Below are 16,684 nucleotides of genomic sequence, written 5' to 3' on the forward strand. Positions count from 1 at the left end.
AAGTAATCACCAAGAAGATTCAGACATTTATAGTATCGATGCACCAGCTTTCCAATACCCTCTGCCGCCTGTCTGCTGAGCCAGCTCCTCGTCGATGTGGAAGCGCCGACCTCCCAACCATTTCTTCATCGCCAGGAAAAGGTGGACGTCACTTGGCGCCAGGTCCGGGATGTAGGGAGGGTAAACAAACACTTCCCAGTGGAATTGTTGAAGAAGGACTTGGGTTGACGCAGCAACATGTTGTTGGGCATTGTCATGAAGCTAGACAATGCATGAAGACAGCATGCCTCTCTGTTTATTCTGGATGACTCTGCGTAGTCTGCGCAATGTCTCACAGTATACAGCCGCAATGATTGTGGTCGCCGGCTCCATAAAGTCAACCAGTAACACACCTTGCACTTGGCGGGAGAGTCGATTGTAGCAGCGTTGGCCTTGGCAGTGGTGGTGGTAGTGGCAGGGGAGAGACCAATCACGCTGCGGGACGCCCCGCTTCCTAGCGCTTCACGGGCCACCTGGCGGCGCCATCGGAGGTTGAAAAAAATAGCCCTCGTAAATAACACAGTAAAACTTCGTTAATCCGGACCCCGATAAGCCGGACAGGCAAAAGGGGGGGGGGGCAGAATGTGAGGTTTTAAATGTGGCTAGAAGTCAAAGCAGTCAACCACTGATGAAATTCTGTTTCCCGCAGACTTTGTACTATACAGTGTATTAGGCATATGCCCTTTAAATACAGCATAATAAACGTGTTTTGTTGCTATAAACGGAGTTTTAATACACTTTGTACTGTTCTTTTACGTTAATTCAGTTAATCCGGACTTTTGTTAAACCAGTCAACTTATCCCCCCATTAGTCCGTATTAACGAGGTTTTACTGTAAATAGTACCTGAACAACTTTGGCTAGAAACAGCAAAAATACGCGTTGTGAACCAATAAGAAAACGACGACGACCACCCCTCTCCCAAGAGACATAAAACTAACATAGTGGTTCGGATGCCACTTTGAACTGTCGGTCCAGTACCCATTACTCTATCTATGCATAAATTGTACTTCAAAGAACTAAAAGAACAAATTGTGATTTATTGTTTAAATGTTGTTGATTTGTTTTATTTTACTTCGCTTTTGTGTCACTTTTAGCTAATTTGCGAAGATAAGGATGAATGGACACTCACAACCATCCATGCCCAGGCCGGGATTCAAACCTGGGACCACTACGCCACGGGGGCCGGCTATCGTTTACATGTCAAAAAACACGATCCATCATTTCTTGCTTAACGAAACCAGACTATCAGAAGCAAGGTAAGTCCACATTTTAATGCCTAGTTACTTCTCGCCCATCCTATACGTAGAGTCACCATAGCTTTGTACCAAACCGAGAATCATAAGGATGACAGGAAAAAGTTTCTAAACTTAATCTTTTTAGGAAGTGGAATCACAAGAACCGAATCTAAAGGTGGAAATGAACCACTTGTTCATTTTGCAACTTTTTCCTCTTGCAGGCTCCAGAATGCACATAAATTCCAGATGATCTACAAAATTCCCTGCAAGTTACAGACTTCAGGAGAACCTCTTTCGAGCTGGTATAATTGATGCTGGTGTCCCGTACTGGACCGCAGCTCAGCGATTGAGAAACACTGATCTGTAGCATGGAACCCAAACTTAGCAAGACTCAAGGATGTCCCATTGCATTCATTTGACCGACCACATTCCAAACAGCCACAAAATGTACTGTGACTTCTCTGGTGCAATTCACATCCATCTCTCACTTTCCACATGCATGTTTAAACCACACTTCCAATGCAATGACATAATCTTACTGAGTTTCCATTTCAGATTACGTGCACTTCGAGGCAGTAAATACAGTAGTTTCAGACATGTTATGTTTTCTTTTTCACTAATTCAATTCCAGACAACTTATATTTCCCAAAAGAAATACAAATAGAATCCTCCCACTATCACACTGACAGCAATTTTCTTGTTCTCCAATCATGAGTATTGTATTATTGTATTTTCCATAGCTTTTTCTGCACTCTTGTGATGATGAGAATGAATGATGATTACATAAAACATATAAATGAACATTTAGACTGGAAGTCAAACTCAGAACTGGTAAGATCTCAGTCAGGTTGGTTACTCAACATGCTCCGTGTGGAGTATCATGCTCAATAGTTGATAGTGATACTGGTTTGAAATGTATCACAGCTTGCACACCTCAAATATAGTTAAGCAAGCATGTATCTACAACTAAGTATATTTCTGGATAGGTCTGGACCAAGTTTTCATATCTAATAATAATAATAATAATAGTGTGTGTAATGAATAGGTTAATATGATTTATTATTAATAATAACAATAATATTAAAATATGTGAATTAATAAAATAATTATTATTACATGAACAAGTAAAAATGATATAAAAATAGAGATATAATCACATATTTATTAGTTAATATCACTACATTTGAATAAAAAAAAAAGCTGCCCTACCAAAGAAATGGTCAAAAAAAGTTCATTTACTGAATACCAAAAAGGTTATTAGGTCCAGCTGATGAAAAGTGAAGCCATGATCATTATTTTTATGTGTATTATTATTAGTAGTAGTGGCAGTATACATACATTTTTGGGGGCATCTATTAACATAATCTGATCCTTTTAATATTGCACCTCAAAGGAAATAATCAATTTCACATTATGCAACAGCAAACAAGTATCTTGCTTATTTAATTTTGGACTTTGTAAATTTTTTGAGAGGAATGTGCACACTCTGAAAGCATCCTCGAAAATAATATGTAAACTAAAGACATTAAAACAGTATCAATTACTCCAATTTCCTTTTAGTACATATGCCAACTGTGTTGTATGCACAAATTGAGCATGCATGAGCCCTAAAATGGAAACTCATAAGTAGAAAAGATAAACATTCTTTACAAGGGATCAAGTAAGATTTTACAGAATTGTGTTTATCCTTTATTCTGTGATAAGGAGAATACGACACTGTAGCAAAGTATAAGGCCACTGGAGGGAATCAGATGTACACGCTAGAAAAATTATTTTATTTATTTATTTAAACAGCCTCAACAGAGGTAAACCTCCAATTACAGATGGCAGATTGTTATATATTTTTGCGATGCCAATGTCTAAATTGTATTTTTCTGCAACGAAGTGACAAAACTAATTACACAAAACAATATTTGGTGTACTTTTTGTGAACTAATTTCTGCCTTGCAACCCCACTACTACTTATTTATTATTATGGATGATTTGTGTATAAGCGAAAGTATAGACATTAGTAAAGATTTGTTGAAATCTTCTTTCTTGTGCCACAAATTCCATAAATGTCCACAATTGAGACAATACATTGTAATTTCATTGCGTTTCTGATACATTTATTACAGAAAATAAACTCACTTGCAGGATTAGGCCCTTCCTTACGACAATATTGTTCTTGAATGCTCACTTCCAACTGAAGGGGCCTCCCTGATGGAGTAGTGGTTATGTTTTTTATTTATAGCATTTCAAAGAGAAGGGTCCTTTGGAAAACACCAAAAACGGACTTTTTTTTTATCTCTGGCAGACAAAAAAATTGAAGGCTAGTTTTGGTACCATAGTTTAACCAGAATTGAATAAGCTACATTTTGATGTAACTCATTTTTATATATGTCTACAGTAGTGCTCGAAAAATATTCAGAGCCAGGTGCCAGGAAACCACCAACTAGCAATTGTGCATATTACAAGAAGCTGAGTCGGCCCCTGTCGCGGAGTGGTTATCACATCGTGCTACAACGCCAGGAGTTCCGGGTTCGAATCCCGGTCTGGGCATGGGCGTTTGTGAGTGTTCATTCATCAGTTATCTACACCTTCGCAAATTAGCCAAAAGTGGCACAAAAAGCAAAGTAAAATAAAGCAAATCAATCAAAGGGAACAAAGAGTAAGAAATTGTTACTGATTCTATGGAATGCTCACAACGTTGATAAAAAAAATAATTTGCTAACTTACGCAGTACTGCAATTTGAACTTAAAATCTTCAAAATTTCGTACATGCAAACTTAAAAAAATGGCAATATTACAGCAAAAGATCACAGTCGCCAGACTGAAATTTTTAGTTGCCGTGGTGACTGGGATTTTTCGAGCCCTGGCCTACTGGTTAATTTTAATTGGAGTCCATATTCTGTACCCATAATTTTTAATTTGATATTAGCCGCTATTCCATGATGTAACCACAGTCGAATGGTTTGCTCTTTGTCACATGTAAGGAAACTTTGGAATGGGGAAATCAGGAAAACTATAAAGGGAGCATTCAGTATGCACGATTATATGTGCATATACAAAAGCAGTGAATTCATTCAATGTGACACACTGAATGTATCATAGCAGTTGACCGCTCAGGAGAAGATCTTCAACGCAAGTGATGAAATAACAGGCAACTCCACTATATTAGAGTCGGGGGAGTGCATCCTCAATCAGAAACGCATGATGGCCTCGTTGTAACAGTGATGCAAGCCATTGCTGTATACTGTTTTCGAACTTCTTTGAAATACAAGCTAAATAACGTACAGGATACGCAAAAATATTCTGTACACTGAAAATAAAAGCAGCAACTTGTTGCCGTAGACACATGCTTTGTGCGTAGTAATTGACACAAATCAACTCCTACGCACTTCCAAAACCCCATCTCCCCCCATCTGGGGATCTTCTCGTGAGCTGACTGCTGTACTTTCAGAGCTAAGGGATACATTGTGTTAATACCAACTGCAGTATATGAATCAGAAGTACCAATCTACAAATGGCAGACTTTTAAAATATGGTGGCTACAAAATAATTTAAGAGAAAATTAACATTGAATGCCAGAATTGGAAAATAGCCTCTGTACCAAATATATTTGATATAAAGCTTATAATGAAATGGAACCAGATAACTTAAAAAATCATTGATCATATTATTTGTTAACAGCCTACTTCTTAATACCACATTCTTAAATTACATGAAAACATGTGAAATTAAAATAGCCAAAACATCTGATTGTTTAATTTCGAATTTATCATGGTTCACAGGCATTTTCTATGTGGTTCAATCTCTAATTATGTCTGTTAACATATACTTCAGTCTTACTGATTACTTACTGAGTGTTTTTGTTCTTTGGAGAATGGTTTTCCCCTTCATATACTCTTTATATGATAGCCATGGTAGCTCATTCGTTAGGGTATCTGACTACCATGCGAGAGAACCAGGTTCGATCCTGGGGGAGAATCAGGATTTTTTTCTACCTGTTCAAGCTGCTCCAGCATCGTATAAAGTGGGTACCTGGAGGAAACTCTGGGGGGTAAAAGCAGCCAGAGGCATGTCGCTGATCACATCACCCCCACCTTTATCAGAGATAAAAAAAGTGTGGTGCCCAAACTCCACAAGCCCTATATGAATTCATGGCATGGTGCAAAGCACAGGGGAGCACTTTTACTTTATACTACTATATGACTCTTTGTTGCAAGCAGCCATTCATTTACTGTCACCTTGGATACAGACTTATTCTGCAATTTACTTCATGTGCATGGGGTGTGAAGGGGTACTTTGTTGCTAAATGCTTTCATTGTTAGGTTAGAATGGTCAGGTTTAGGGCACTTAGCATTAATAAAATATCCCTAAATCCATTCCTTGTTTGTTTGGTGGGTCAGGTTTAGGGCTCTTGGCCTTAACAAAAAGCCACTTTAATGCTTTAAATACTTCCATCACATAAAATCTGATGTCAAGCACAAACCTCCCCTTTGGGCCTCACATGAAAATCCATGGAACTCATGTACCAGTCAACCGGAAACCAAAAACTATATATGTAAGCTACATTTCAAATCATAACAATATTTAGTGAAGCATTTATCTCTGCTAATTAGCTTCTTCAAGCTTACTGTCACAACCATTTTGAGTATTCTAAAACAGTTCTTAGTACTCCTATAAAACTTGCGAAAAATCATAAATATCCCGCACTGTTACAATCATTTTTTAAAAAAAATTGAAATTGCAATTTTGATCCTTGTATGCTACCTCCAGTTGCCAATTCTCGACCAGCCTGAAAATTCCGGGCCCTAGTTTCCCATTGTGCAATTCCTATGCCATCATTAAATACGAGGGTCACTATTTACATTTTGAGCCTAACAATAAAAAGAAAAAAATTTGGCATTGCAAACTGCTTTAATGTTTTTCGAAGTATTCTCCTTTGTCAAAGCAGTTTTTCCAATCTTCTTGAGACACCTCCATAATGTGGTTTTTGAACGCATCAACGGCGTCTTCCACCGACGAAAATCGTTGTCCACGCAATTTATTCTTGACATTCGGGAACAAGAAGAAGTCATTGGGTGCCAAATCAGGACTGTACGGCGGATGACCCATCAATTCGATTTTTTGGCTGTTCATAAAGTCTGTTGTTAGACGAGATGTGTGACAGCTGGCATTGTCTTGATGAAGAATGATCCGACGGCGTTTGTTCGTTTTCCGTATTTGACCGAAGACCTCTGGCAAACAAATTGTTGTGTACCATTCAGAGTTGACCGTTCTACGTTCCTCTAAAGGCAGTTGCCACATGACCAGTTTTCCCGAAAAAACAGGCGACCATTTGTTTCGATGTGCTTCGAGCGCGAACAACTTTTGTTGGATTGGGTTCATTTTGAAACACCCATACAGTCGACTGCTGTTTACGTTCCAGCTCATATGCATATATCCATGATTCGTCACCAGTTACAATCTTATATACGTCTTTCGAAGCACCACGATTGTATTTATTGAGCATTTGTTTGCACCAATTGACGCGAGCATCTTTTTGAGTTTTTGTCAAATTGTGTGGGATCCAACGAGAACATACCTTTCTCACAGCTAAATGATCATGTAATACTTTATATATGCTGGTGGAACTAATGCCTATGCATGGGCGTCAGGAAGGGGGGGGGCAAGGGGGGCCATGCCCCCCCTGGAAAATGAAAGTCAACCAAAAATTATGTATTTAATACATATAATTTCATTTTAGCCACAATAATATGTGTTATTTATTGCATGAACACCATAAATTCAAATTTAAGCAATGTTTTTTAGGGAACAACACTATTTTTGGGGAAAATTTGCCTTCGTTTGCCCCCCCCCCTGGAAAAAAATACCTTCCTTGCCCCTCCCTGGAAAAAATCCTGTGGACGTCCATGTGCCTATGGTTGCCTCAATCTCACAGTATGTCACATGACGATCTTGCAGTATTAGGTTTTGCACAGCATCAATGTTTTCTTGAACAACAACTGATTTTGGACCTTCGCGAATCTCGTCAGTGAGCGAATGGCGGCCACGATTAAATTCGTTATACCAGCGTTTCACAGTGGCAAAGGATGGGGCTTCATCGCCAAATGTGGAAGTAAGTTGATCGATGCACTCTTGTCTTGATAATCCACGTCGAAAATCGTAAAAAATCATCGCACGAAAATGTTCACGAGCTAATTCCATTTTATTGTTGTTCCGCAATCTTCAAGGCAACATAAACAACACAAATGAAGCTATTGACAAAACATTTGAAGTACGTTTTTTGATTACTGCATTTTTGTACAGAGCGATTGTTTTCATCCTTTTCCCATATTCTTAAGTACTTGGGCAGGTTAGGCCGGTGCTCTTAGCATTAGAATTATGCTACTAAACGTCTATACCCTTACCATTTATAGGTTTAGGGTGATTAGGTTGGTACTTTCACCTTTCACCTCCAACATGAGTACTGTGTTTTTCATGTAAAAAGAATGCTTCACACTTATGAGTGTGGCCACTTACCTATTCCACTTTTCAGGACAATTCCTCGCAAATTAATACTTCATGCATCTTTAAAATCCACAAATTAGTTCAATCTGAACTTCAACATTCAGGGCATGCGATACAGTTTCCACAGGAGTCTTCCCAAGCCCTGCTGTCCATCGCAGTGTGCCAACTTAGCTCTCTTGGAGCCAGATCTGGCTCTTTCGTGCACTCAATCATGTCTAGCTTAATAATCAACATAAAAAAATGTTTCCACTTGCAAAATGGAGAGAAATTCATACTCTTGGATACACCCAGGTTTTTTTTAGCGATATTGAAATAAATGCACAATTGGTGCATAACTGTATATCCTCCCCTTCATTTCCACTATTCTTAAAATATTACTTATCGTCCTGTGTAACTTGTGTTATTTTATTAGACAAACAGCACCCTTAACGAAAACTTTTGTTATTACCTGTTCGATCTCCAGTCAACACCTCTCACTCGTTTATTTTTTCATTTTTAACATTCGTACTTACCTATTTTGCATTGCAAAAGATTGTTTATGGTGGGATTTTGCTTTTCTCACGAAAATAATTTCAATTTTTAACATTAACAATAATTATTGTTCTTGCTTTTTTCGCTTCCATAACACACAATATCGCGGGCACAGTTGTGAATCATGAGTGGGTATGCAGTGCTTCAAATACCATTCACGAATAGCCCCACAAACCATTCACGGTAAGGTTAAATTAGCTTAGGCAAACATAGTTAAAATTTGGGGTCGTAGTAATATCAGGAATGTATATTTAGTTTTTCATATTCTTGCAAAACAACGTGTGGTTGGTAACACTGACAGGCGGTTACATCATCGAACGTACGCAACCCGTAGAGGAAGCAAGTAAAAGCAACGGCAATTTTGCGTCTGAGATATATTTCTTCTCAAAAATACATGAATTCCCGGTCCAATATAGTCAACGATGAAAGAAAATACGACCACAAACTTTGACAATGCAACAGAAACTCATTTTCGTACGTAGTTTCTTCTGTAAAAATGAAGAAATCCGTTGACCGGAGATCGAACAGTTACCCTTTCTTTTATATAAGAAATGCTAATTAATTAACATGTTTATCGTCCAACGTAGGGTTTTGTTTCCATAATTTACAACAACCGACAAAGTAATTCCTTCCAGAATAGACGGCTAGAGCGTTGCAGTACTTAATAGGAAAGCACACATAAGACAGTTACAAGGTAATTGCCACTATCGGATCGAATATCTTTATAGTTGTAGATATCCTTAACCTCTATAAATCGGCCACTGCATGTATCAGCAAGGTCTGCAAACAGCACGCAAAATTTGAAATTTTCAAATACTGCACAAATGGCATGAAGATAATTGCCAACAAAATTCACTGCCCTAGAATCTGGTGTCGAAAAAGAAAAGCTCGTTATACCTTTATAACTCTGCAACACTAACATATTAGTTACGCAATGACAGCACTGTCATCGAACTCTACACACAACCAATAAATTAATGCTTAATAAAAGGGTGGGTCCTTTCGTAACAATTTCCGTCCGAAAATGAGAAACAATTAACACACACATATATTATACAAGGGACATAGTGCAAATTTCAACCATCTATAACGCAACTCTCCAATTTTCTTAAAGGTCAACACCACAGAGCACAGGCTGCTTTGTTTACGGTGGTTACCCCTGAAAGCGCAAACTATAGTAAACATAAATATTGTGAGTACTCCAAATTTTATATATACAGATGGAGGACACCCAAATATGACCAACAATTAAAAATTATATCACACACAATAAAAACTTACCCAAAACATTACGTTAAATCCAAATATAACATATTTCAAGCAGCAGCTAACTTCGCTTTGATCTCTTCTATATTTTCGAACAGGCATCTTGACGACATCGAGAGCACTAAAGCAAATAAATATATCCAAACGATCAGCTATTTTCTTCTCTGACTAGTATTTTATCCATTGTCAGTCACTACATTCACCAAACTCGATCAACAGATGCAAGTTTCTACTTCCCCAACACCCACTAACACCCATACATACACTACCCGACCTTCGGTCTCCATTCCCCCATAATTCCAAGCGGTTGTACCAGCGTTGCCAGGGACCTACGTACGAAAGGCACGGAATTTGCTATGAGACAACCCATACACTGAAATTGAAAAAGTGACGTACTTGTATAGTTGGTTTGCGGATGGTTTGTCGACGCGGGGGAAAGCATCATTTTTAGAAGCAAGAAAGGAATTTTTGTACTGAAATTAGAAGTGTAAGGCATTTCAATAATATCACAATGATTTTTGAATTACCTTGTTCCTTGTTTCTAATGGAGTTCTAGAGGGAGCGGAAGGTGAAATGGATAGGATAGAAGGCAATGTTTTGTAAATGTAGTTTCGCCTGAATCTCTAGTGGAATGGTTAGTGCAAAACTCTTCAAATACAAGGATCCCAGGCTCATACCCTTGATAGAATAGATTTCCAGCCTTTCTAAGTGGGTCGGGTCAGTCCACTATGGGTGGTTCCAAACTCTGTAATGTTTGTCAAGTAGTCACTGTCCTGGCCCGTACCCAGGATTTTTTTGAGGGAGGGGCAGACCCATAGGCGAATTTTAAATAAATGGCTAATATAATTGCTCAACATGGATAGTGAAAAAAGTATTGCTTTTCAATCATTTGTAATTTTATGGATAAAGACTGTTTACAAAGCATAAAATGATGACTAATTGCTGGTTCTTATTTCAGGTGTTTGTCCCAAATAATAGGATCATCATACACTAGTTATTAACAACTGAACAACAGTAGAAATCAGTGGCGTATGCTGGTTCTAACAAGTGGGTAATCTCCGACCCTTGATCATCAAACTCCAAAAGTTTCCGTGCATTTTATATCAGGATCCATATGGGATTTAGGAATATTTTGTGGGAATGTTTGTCTTATTGTGGCGACCACAATCAATTAATTCTCATTATTGCAGTTTAATATACGTGTAATTTCAAATAATAAAACAAGACAGTATTATAAAGCAAAATAAAAAAAAAACCTGTGAAATATAAAATGAAAGACATGCACTAGTGAAATAGAAACCCTCATTATTAATTTAAGTGCAAAATTCAACTTACCCCAGGACCCGATTACTTGTAGTTGAACTCCAGTGTTCTTATTTGAGAGGTGAACTTCCCAATAACGGCTTCATGAAATGGAAAGGTGGGGTTGTTCCGAAGATTACGTAGCAACTCCTTTTCAATTGATAGCAGAGCAAGTCCACTTAACCTGTCCTGTCCTTGGGTTGATCTGCAGAATGATTTTATTCTTTTGAGTGCCGAAAAAGAACGTTCAACAGAAGCTGTAGTGGATGGTATAGTGAGAATGAGTGTTGCCAACTTATATACTTCTGGCAAGGCAACAGTTAGTTTGTTCTTTACCATATTAGAAACTATCTCGTAAATTGGCTTCCCAGTAAAATTGAGATCTTGAGATGCATAGAGAACGGTGAGTTCATTTTTCAGCCTCACAGAATCAAAGTTTGCACCATATTTTTCCAATAGAGACATGAAAGCTCTTTCTGGAAAGTTACTCTTAAACACTGGGAACTGAAATGAATCCAAGAGGGAAACAAAGTGCAATGTATGAAAATCGCCAAATCTATCATAAAGTTGACCATGTAATGTGTCGATCACTTCATTAAACAATCTTCTGTAACTAGTTTCTGGGTCTTCATTTTTTCGTTTCCTTTCCAGGTCTGTAACTTCACTCTTAGTCGAGTACCATACTTGCGCAAAACCATCAACTCTCATTTCTTTAAGTATTTGCATCACGTCATGAATTTTTTGTGAACAATAGGCTATGTCCAAACTCTTAGTTTGCAATGTGTTGTATAACACATCAGTGTAGGAAAAAATTTTGGAAAATAGTTCGAGCAAGAAACAAGTTTGGAACTTGTTTAAGAAAGAAATGCACCCATTCGCCTGTAGCATAGTCTCGGAATCCCATTCCCCAGCACTTTCGACAATATTCTCAAAGAACTCTATTAGTTCACTTCTGCTTTCCTTTATTGTGTTGACAAGACGCGAAGAGAAGTTCCATCTGGTAGGTGCAACTTTTGGCAACTTTTTCGCGACAAATTCTTTTAATGCTTGGGTTCTTTTCGTCGATTTAGAGAAAAAAGAACCCAATCCAGATAATGTTGTAAAAAAGATGCTACATTCTTTGATTCTGCAGACCGATTGCTGAAGCACAAGATTCAGTACGTGGCTCTGACAATGGACAAACAGCGCCTGAGGATAGACTTCCCTAACTTTCGCTTGCAGTCCACTAGTGCTTCCAGACATTACTGATGCCCCGTCATAAGTCTGACTGCAGAGTTTATTACTAATGCGGTAGTCTCGTATCACATCTTGGACAAGCGTGAACAAACCATTGGCTGTTCGGTCAGCACTAACGTCAGCGAAAAACAAAAATCTTTCTTGTGCATGGCCATTTTCGTCAACATAACGAATGCATGCTGACAATTGGGATTTATTAGTAATGTCAGTTGTTTCATCTAATAATATAGCTACAAAATTAGCTTTGTCTACTTCGCCTTTTATAGCTTCACTGACCACGCTACAAACTGCCTTAATAAGGTCATTTTGAATTAGAGGTGACGTGCCTTTAAAGACCGTTGCAGTTTGCAAGTGATCGGCAAGTTGCGAGTCATACTCGGCTGTATACTGCAACAATTCTACAAAGTTTCCTTTGTTCAAGGAGTCACTTTCTTCACCATGGCCTCGAAAAGGAAGTTCTTGCTTTGCGAGGAAACACACTGCATTTATTAAGCGCACAAGTATATCTCTATTTCTCTTCACCATTTCATTGTGCCGTACCACATCCAAAGCACGCTGTTTGTCCAGTTGCACGTCAATACGTGTCTGTGCGAAAGATTGCAGCTTGACAAAGGAAGTTATATGACTTTTTGATTTTTCATGTTTGGCACAAGCGTTGCAAAGATTGTTTAGATTACAGTATCCGCCACTTGTCCAAACATTCTTTTCAGCCCCGAAAAGTAAGCACGGCCAACAAAAAAGCTTATTAACACTTGTACTTCCTGTCAACCATGGTGTTTTGTCATAATTTGCTTGCGAGAAATGTCTCACATATTCCCGATTTTTGTCTTTGTATATAGAAGTAAGTTCAAGCGATGGCACTGGCCTACCTGTATTAACAATTTGCAACTTCTCCTGAAAAGATCTTGTTCCAAAAGGTTTCACCAGCAAATCTTCTATCACATCCATTATCCTTTAACACAGCACTATCACGACAAACACTAAAATAACACCTAAATAAATAATAAACACCAAGCACAGCACAAAGCCAACGACCACACGCATTCAGTTTCACGCGCCAATCTTCTGTTGTGTTCCTGGCTCAGAATGAAATTCCCTATGAATGATAAAAAAAATCCCTTTCCGAGCTCCAAATTCCCTGCGCTGACAGGTTTTAAAAGTTCGAATCAGTGCAGGCCTGAGCCAGAAATTTATTTCGGGGTGGGGGTGGAGAGGAGGGTACTCATCCCTTATTAGCAGCCGCCACATAAAGTTGAAAAAGTGGGGGTAGAAGTTCTGAAGATAAATCTCAGATAATTACAACGTATTATGCAAGGTGTTTAATTCTGCAAATGAAGTAAAATTAATTACCACAATACACTTTTTAAATTAGATATATGTAGGATTTCGGGGAGGGGAGTCCTCCACTTGGCTACGTGCCTGATGTGTTTTTTCCTTATATGTTTTAGTCGTTCATCTTCATCACTATTAATCTAAAAAAGTGGAATAGTAACTTAAATTAACTAAAATATATATAATTTATTTATATCTTTTCCTTTAAAAAATATTCAGTTCCGTGAAGGAAGTACTCTCGCTGCTTTTGAAGATTAGAGAGAAGAAACAATCACTATTTTTGCAAATACAAGAATGGGGGGGAGTCAGCTTATAGGTGCATTAATTGCTTAAGTTTTGAATTTTAATTTAGTTTGCTTCATCTTCAATATTTAAGCTTTTTCCTTTTGATAAATTTCTATGTAACAGACATCAGCAAGACAGAAGTAAATGTATAGTGAAAATTAGCGTAGAATTGGTTTGCTTATGTTATTCATATTTTCCTATTCTTCGCACTTTACCGGGTAAGTTTTCCCTATTTCCCTTACAGAAGGCAATTTGTGAACCCAAAATTCCCGTTCCTGAGAAATGTCCCTGCCATAAAAAACACATGGTTTAGCGACGACATAGCCTTCGGGAGAGAATTGTGGAGGAGGGTTGTAGGAGGTCAATGGTCGCCAGCGGAGGGAAAGGCAAACTCTAGGGGTTGAGACCGGTGGACTCTCACCAGAAGGAGCTTACCCTGGCCACGGAATCGCCGCGCCTGAGCTGAGAAGCAGAGTTTCCTCCCCCTCTTTTCTTTCTCTTCCCTCCTCGCCAAGGGTTGTAAAAGGAAGCGGGTGGAATGACGTCATGGTGAGATTCCCTAACGTCATTCCACCGGCTGGAGAAAGGTTCCCGGACATTCAGCGGCAAACGGTTGGAAGCATTCGCGGCGCGCTGGAAGCAAAGAATATGCATCGAAATTGGTTTGGAAGAATATTTTTTTTTTAAAAAAAAGAGAAAGAAATACAGCCGGGTCATCTGAGATTACCTAGATGACCCAGAGAATACGCCGCTGGTAGAAATACTATCCATTACATGTAAAATAAATTAATAAATTGTCAAAGATGTCGATAACCATTCTTACACAGCCAAAAAATTATAGTTGAACTGTTGCACAATTTTACAAAGCCCTGAAATCCTGTCCCGAACTCGAAGGAGCAATTCCCTACTTTCCAGTTACTGGATGTCATTTACCAAACTTGGGCGACACAAGTTACTCTTGACACAAAGAACAATAAAATGGAGGAAACACACTTGAAATGAAACGATTGTGTTAATTTACTTCCAATATATGCAAATAATATGCACAATAAGCTTAAATATGTACAGTGGGATCCATGAGTATTACCCTGCAAATTGTCCATGACTATTTTTATTAATTTTTTTCTTACATCCTGTGTGTTTTTAAGCGATGCATTTTTATGTATGCTGGTGCAGAAGTTGTCAACAGCTTGTTTTGAGTTTTCTTTTAATTCTTGACGCTCTTATTGGATCAAATGAAGTGCACGAACATGCTGATGGACAATTTGCACGGTAATACTCATGGATCCCACTGTACCAACACATCAAATATGCATTTAAAGTGGCGTCGCGTGCTGTTCACATACGGGCGTTCACAACAAAAATTTTATATTGATTGGAGATTTACTACTCTCCCTTGTAACTTCATCTTCAATATTGAACAAGTAAGAATAACAGTTCGACTTATTTTCAACAATTTCCCCCCAAAATCACGCTATATCTGAAGTAACGTTATTTGCAATTAGTGATAGCTAGTGCAAACTAATTAGGATAACATGAAATCTCAACGCAACATGTACAGTGGGATCCATGAGTATTACAGTGCAAATTGTCCATCACCATGTTAGTGCACTTTATTTTACCCAATAAGAGCGTCAAGAATTAAAAGGAAACTCAAAACAAGCTGCTGACAACTTCTGCCATCAGTATACATAAAAATCCATAGCTTAAAACACATATGATACAAGAGAAAAATTCATGAAAATAGTCGTGGACAATTTGCCGAGCAATACTAGTGGATCCCACTGTACAACGCAAGATTACACAATGTAACAAAAAAATATTTTTTTTCTGTTCCTGGGTAATAATTGTTATTTCCTAATTCCTTGTGTTCCAAAAGTATAGAAAATGGCTATTATTCCTCATAAACTTTGTTTTTGTAGCCAGGACAATGATGTTTTGAGATTTACCCTTTTCCACTACACGTTTTTTTCTCATTACGAATAAAAAAGATAAATAACGTGTCATATTCTGCACTGTAGCAATATACTGGTCTCCCCTATAACTGAAATGGATAGGTCTTGGCATTCTGCCAGCAACAATGGTGCAAATCGTGCAGTTTGAAGCGGTTCATTGTCGTCCTAGCTGCCTAATTAGATACACGTTTACAATGGCCTCAAGAGGCTGCAAGTATATGGCAGACGAATTTTGTTATGTCTGTGGCCATTTTATCAAGAAAAGAGTAAATATGTACTCTGTGAAAGCATCTGCTAAAATGTGTGAAGCATACAGAGCATATTTCGGCATGTCTGTAGGGGAACAAGACAAAACCTCATTTCACCTGCGAGAACTGCAAAAAAACTCTGGAAGGTAAGACGGAAAATTAAAATGTAAAATTTTAATAATTTCAATTATATATTAAATATTTAGGGTTTTCTTGAAGAGGCCTAGAATTTTTTGTTTATTTGAAATGTATTTTGAAAAATTACTTTTACTAACACCTTACATGTTTAACATTTAATAAACTGCTATATACTTTATTTTTACCCACATTAATGTTGAATTGTACATCCTGTTTTGTAAGTTGCTTGTGCACCTAATCAATAGTAATGCACCTAAATCACAAGGTTTGCGTGCAGTTGTGCACCTGATTGACAAAGTTAATAAAAGTATATAATTTTGTGCATATTAAATATATATCTACATATCTCATATGTGAAATATGTTGTGAAAATACACATTAGTTTATTTTTGTCTTTTGTCTTTTGCAGGATGGTACAGAGGAGAAAAGAGAGCCATGAAGTTCGGTATCCCAAGCATTTGGCGGGAACCCACTGACCACACAAGTAATTGCTACTTTTGCATGGTGGATCCTTCCAAACGTCGGGCTGGAAAGAATGCGCAAGCTATTATATATCCGGATATACCTTCGTCCATCGCCCCTGTGCCACATTGCCCTGAGTTTCCCGTGCCCACTCCTCCA

General features: G+C 38.1%; 1 protein-coding gene across 3 annotated transcripts in view; it reads right to left on the bottom strand.

Annotated features, from left to right (window-relative positions):
* The window catches only part of Tsp26A (Tetraspanin 26A), a 101,940-nt gene extending 92,091 nt beyond the window's left edge, over positions 1–9,849 (bottom strand). For all 3 annotated transcript variants that reach the window (XM_083142069.1, XM_083142071.1, XM_083142072.1), the window contains exon 1: positions 9,583–9,849. In XM_083142069.1, coding sequence (XP_082998195.1) covers positions 9,583–9,669 — 87 coding nt within the window. In that variant the 5' untranslated portion in view covers positions 9,670–9,849. The remainder of the gene's footprint in view (positions 1–9,582) is intronic.
* Positions 9,850–16,684: the final 6,835 nt, after the last annotated feature.

The sequence above is a fragment of the Lepisma saccharinum genome, chromosome 20, assembly GCF_977018435.1.
Source record: "Lepisma saccharinum chromosome 20, izLepSacc3.1, whole genome shotgun sequence".
NCBI classification, from domain to species: Eukaryota; Metazoa; Arthropoda; class Insecta; order Zygentoma; family Lepismatidae; genus Lepisma; species Lepisma saccharinum.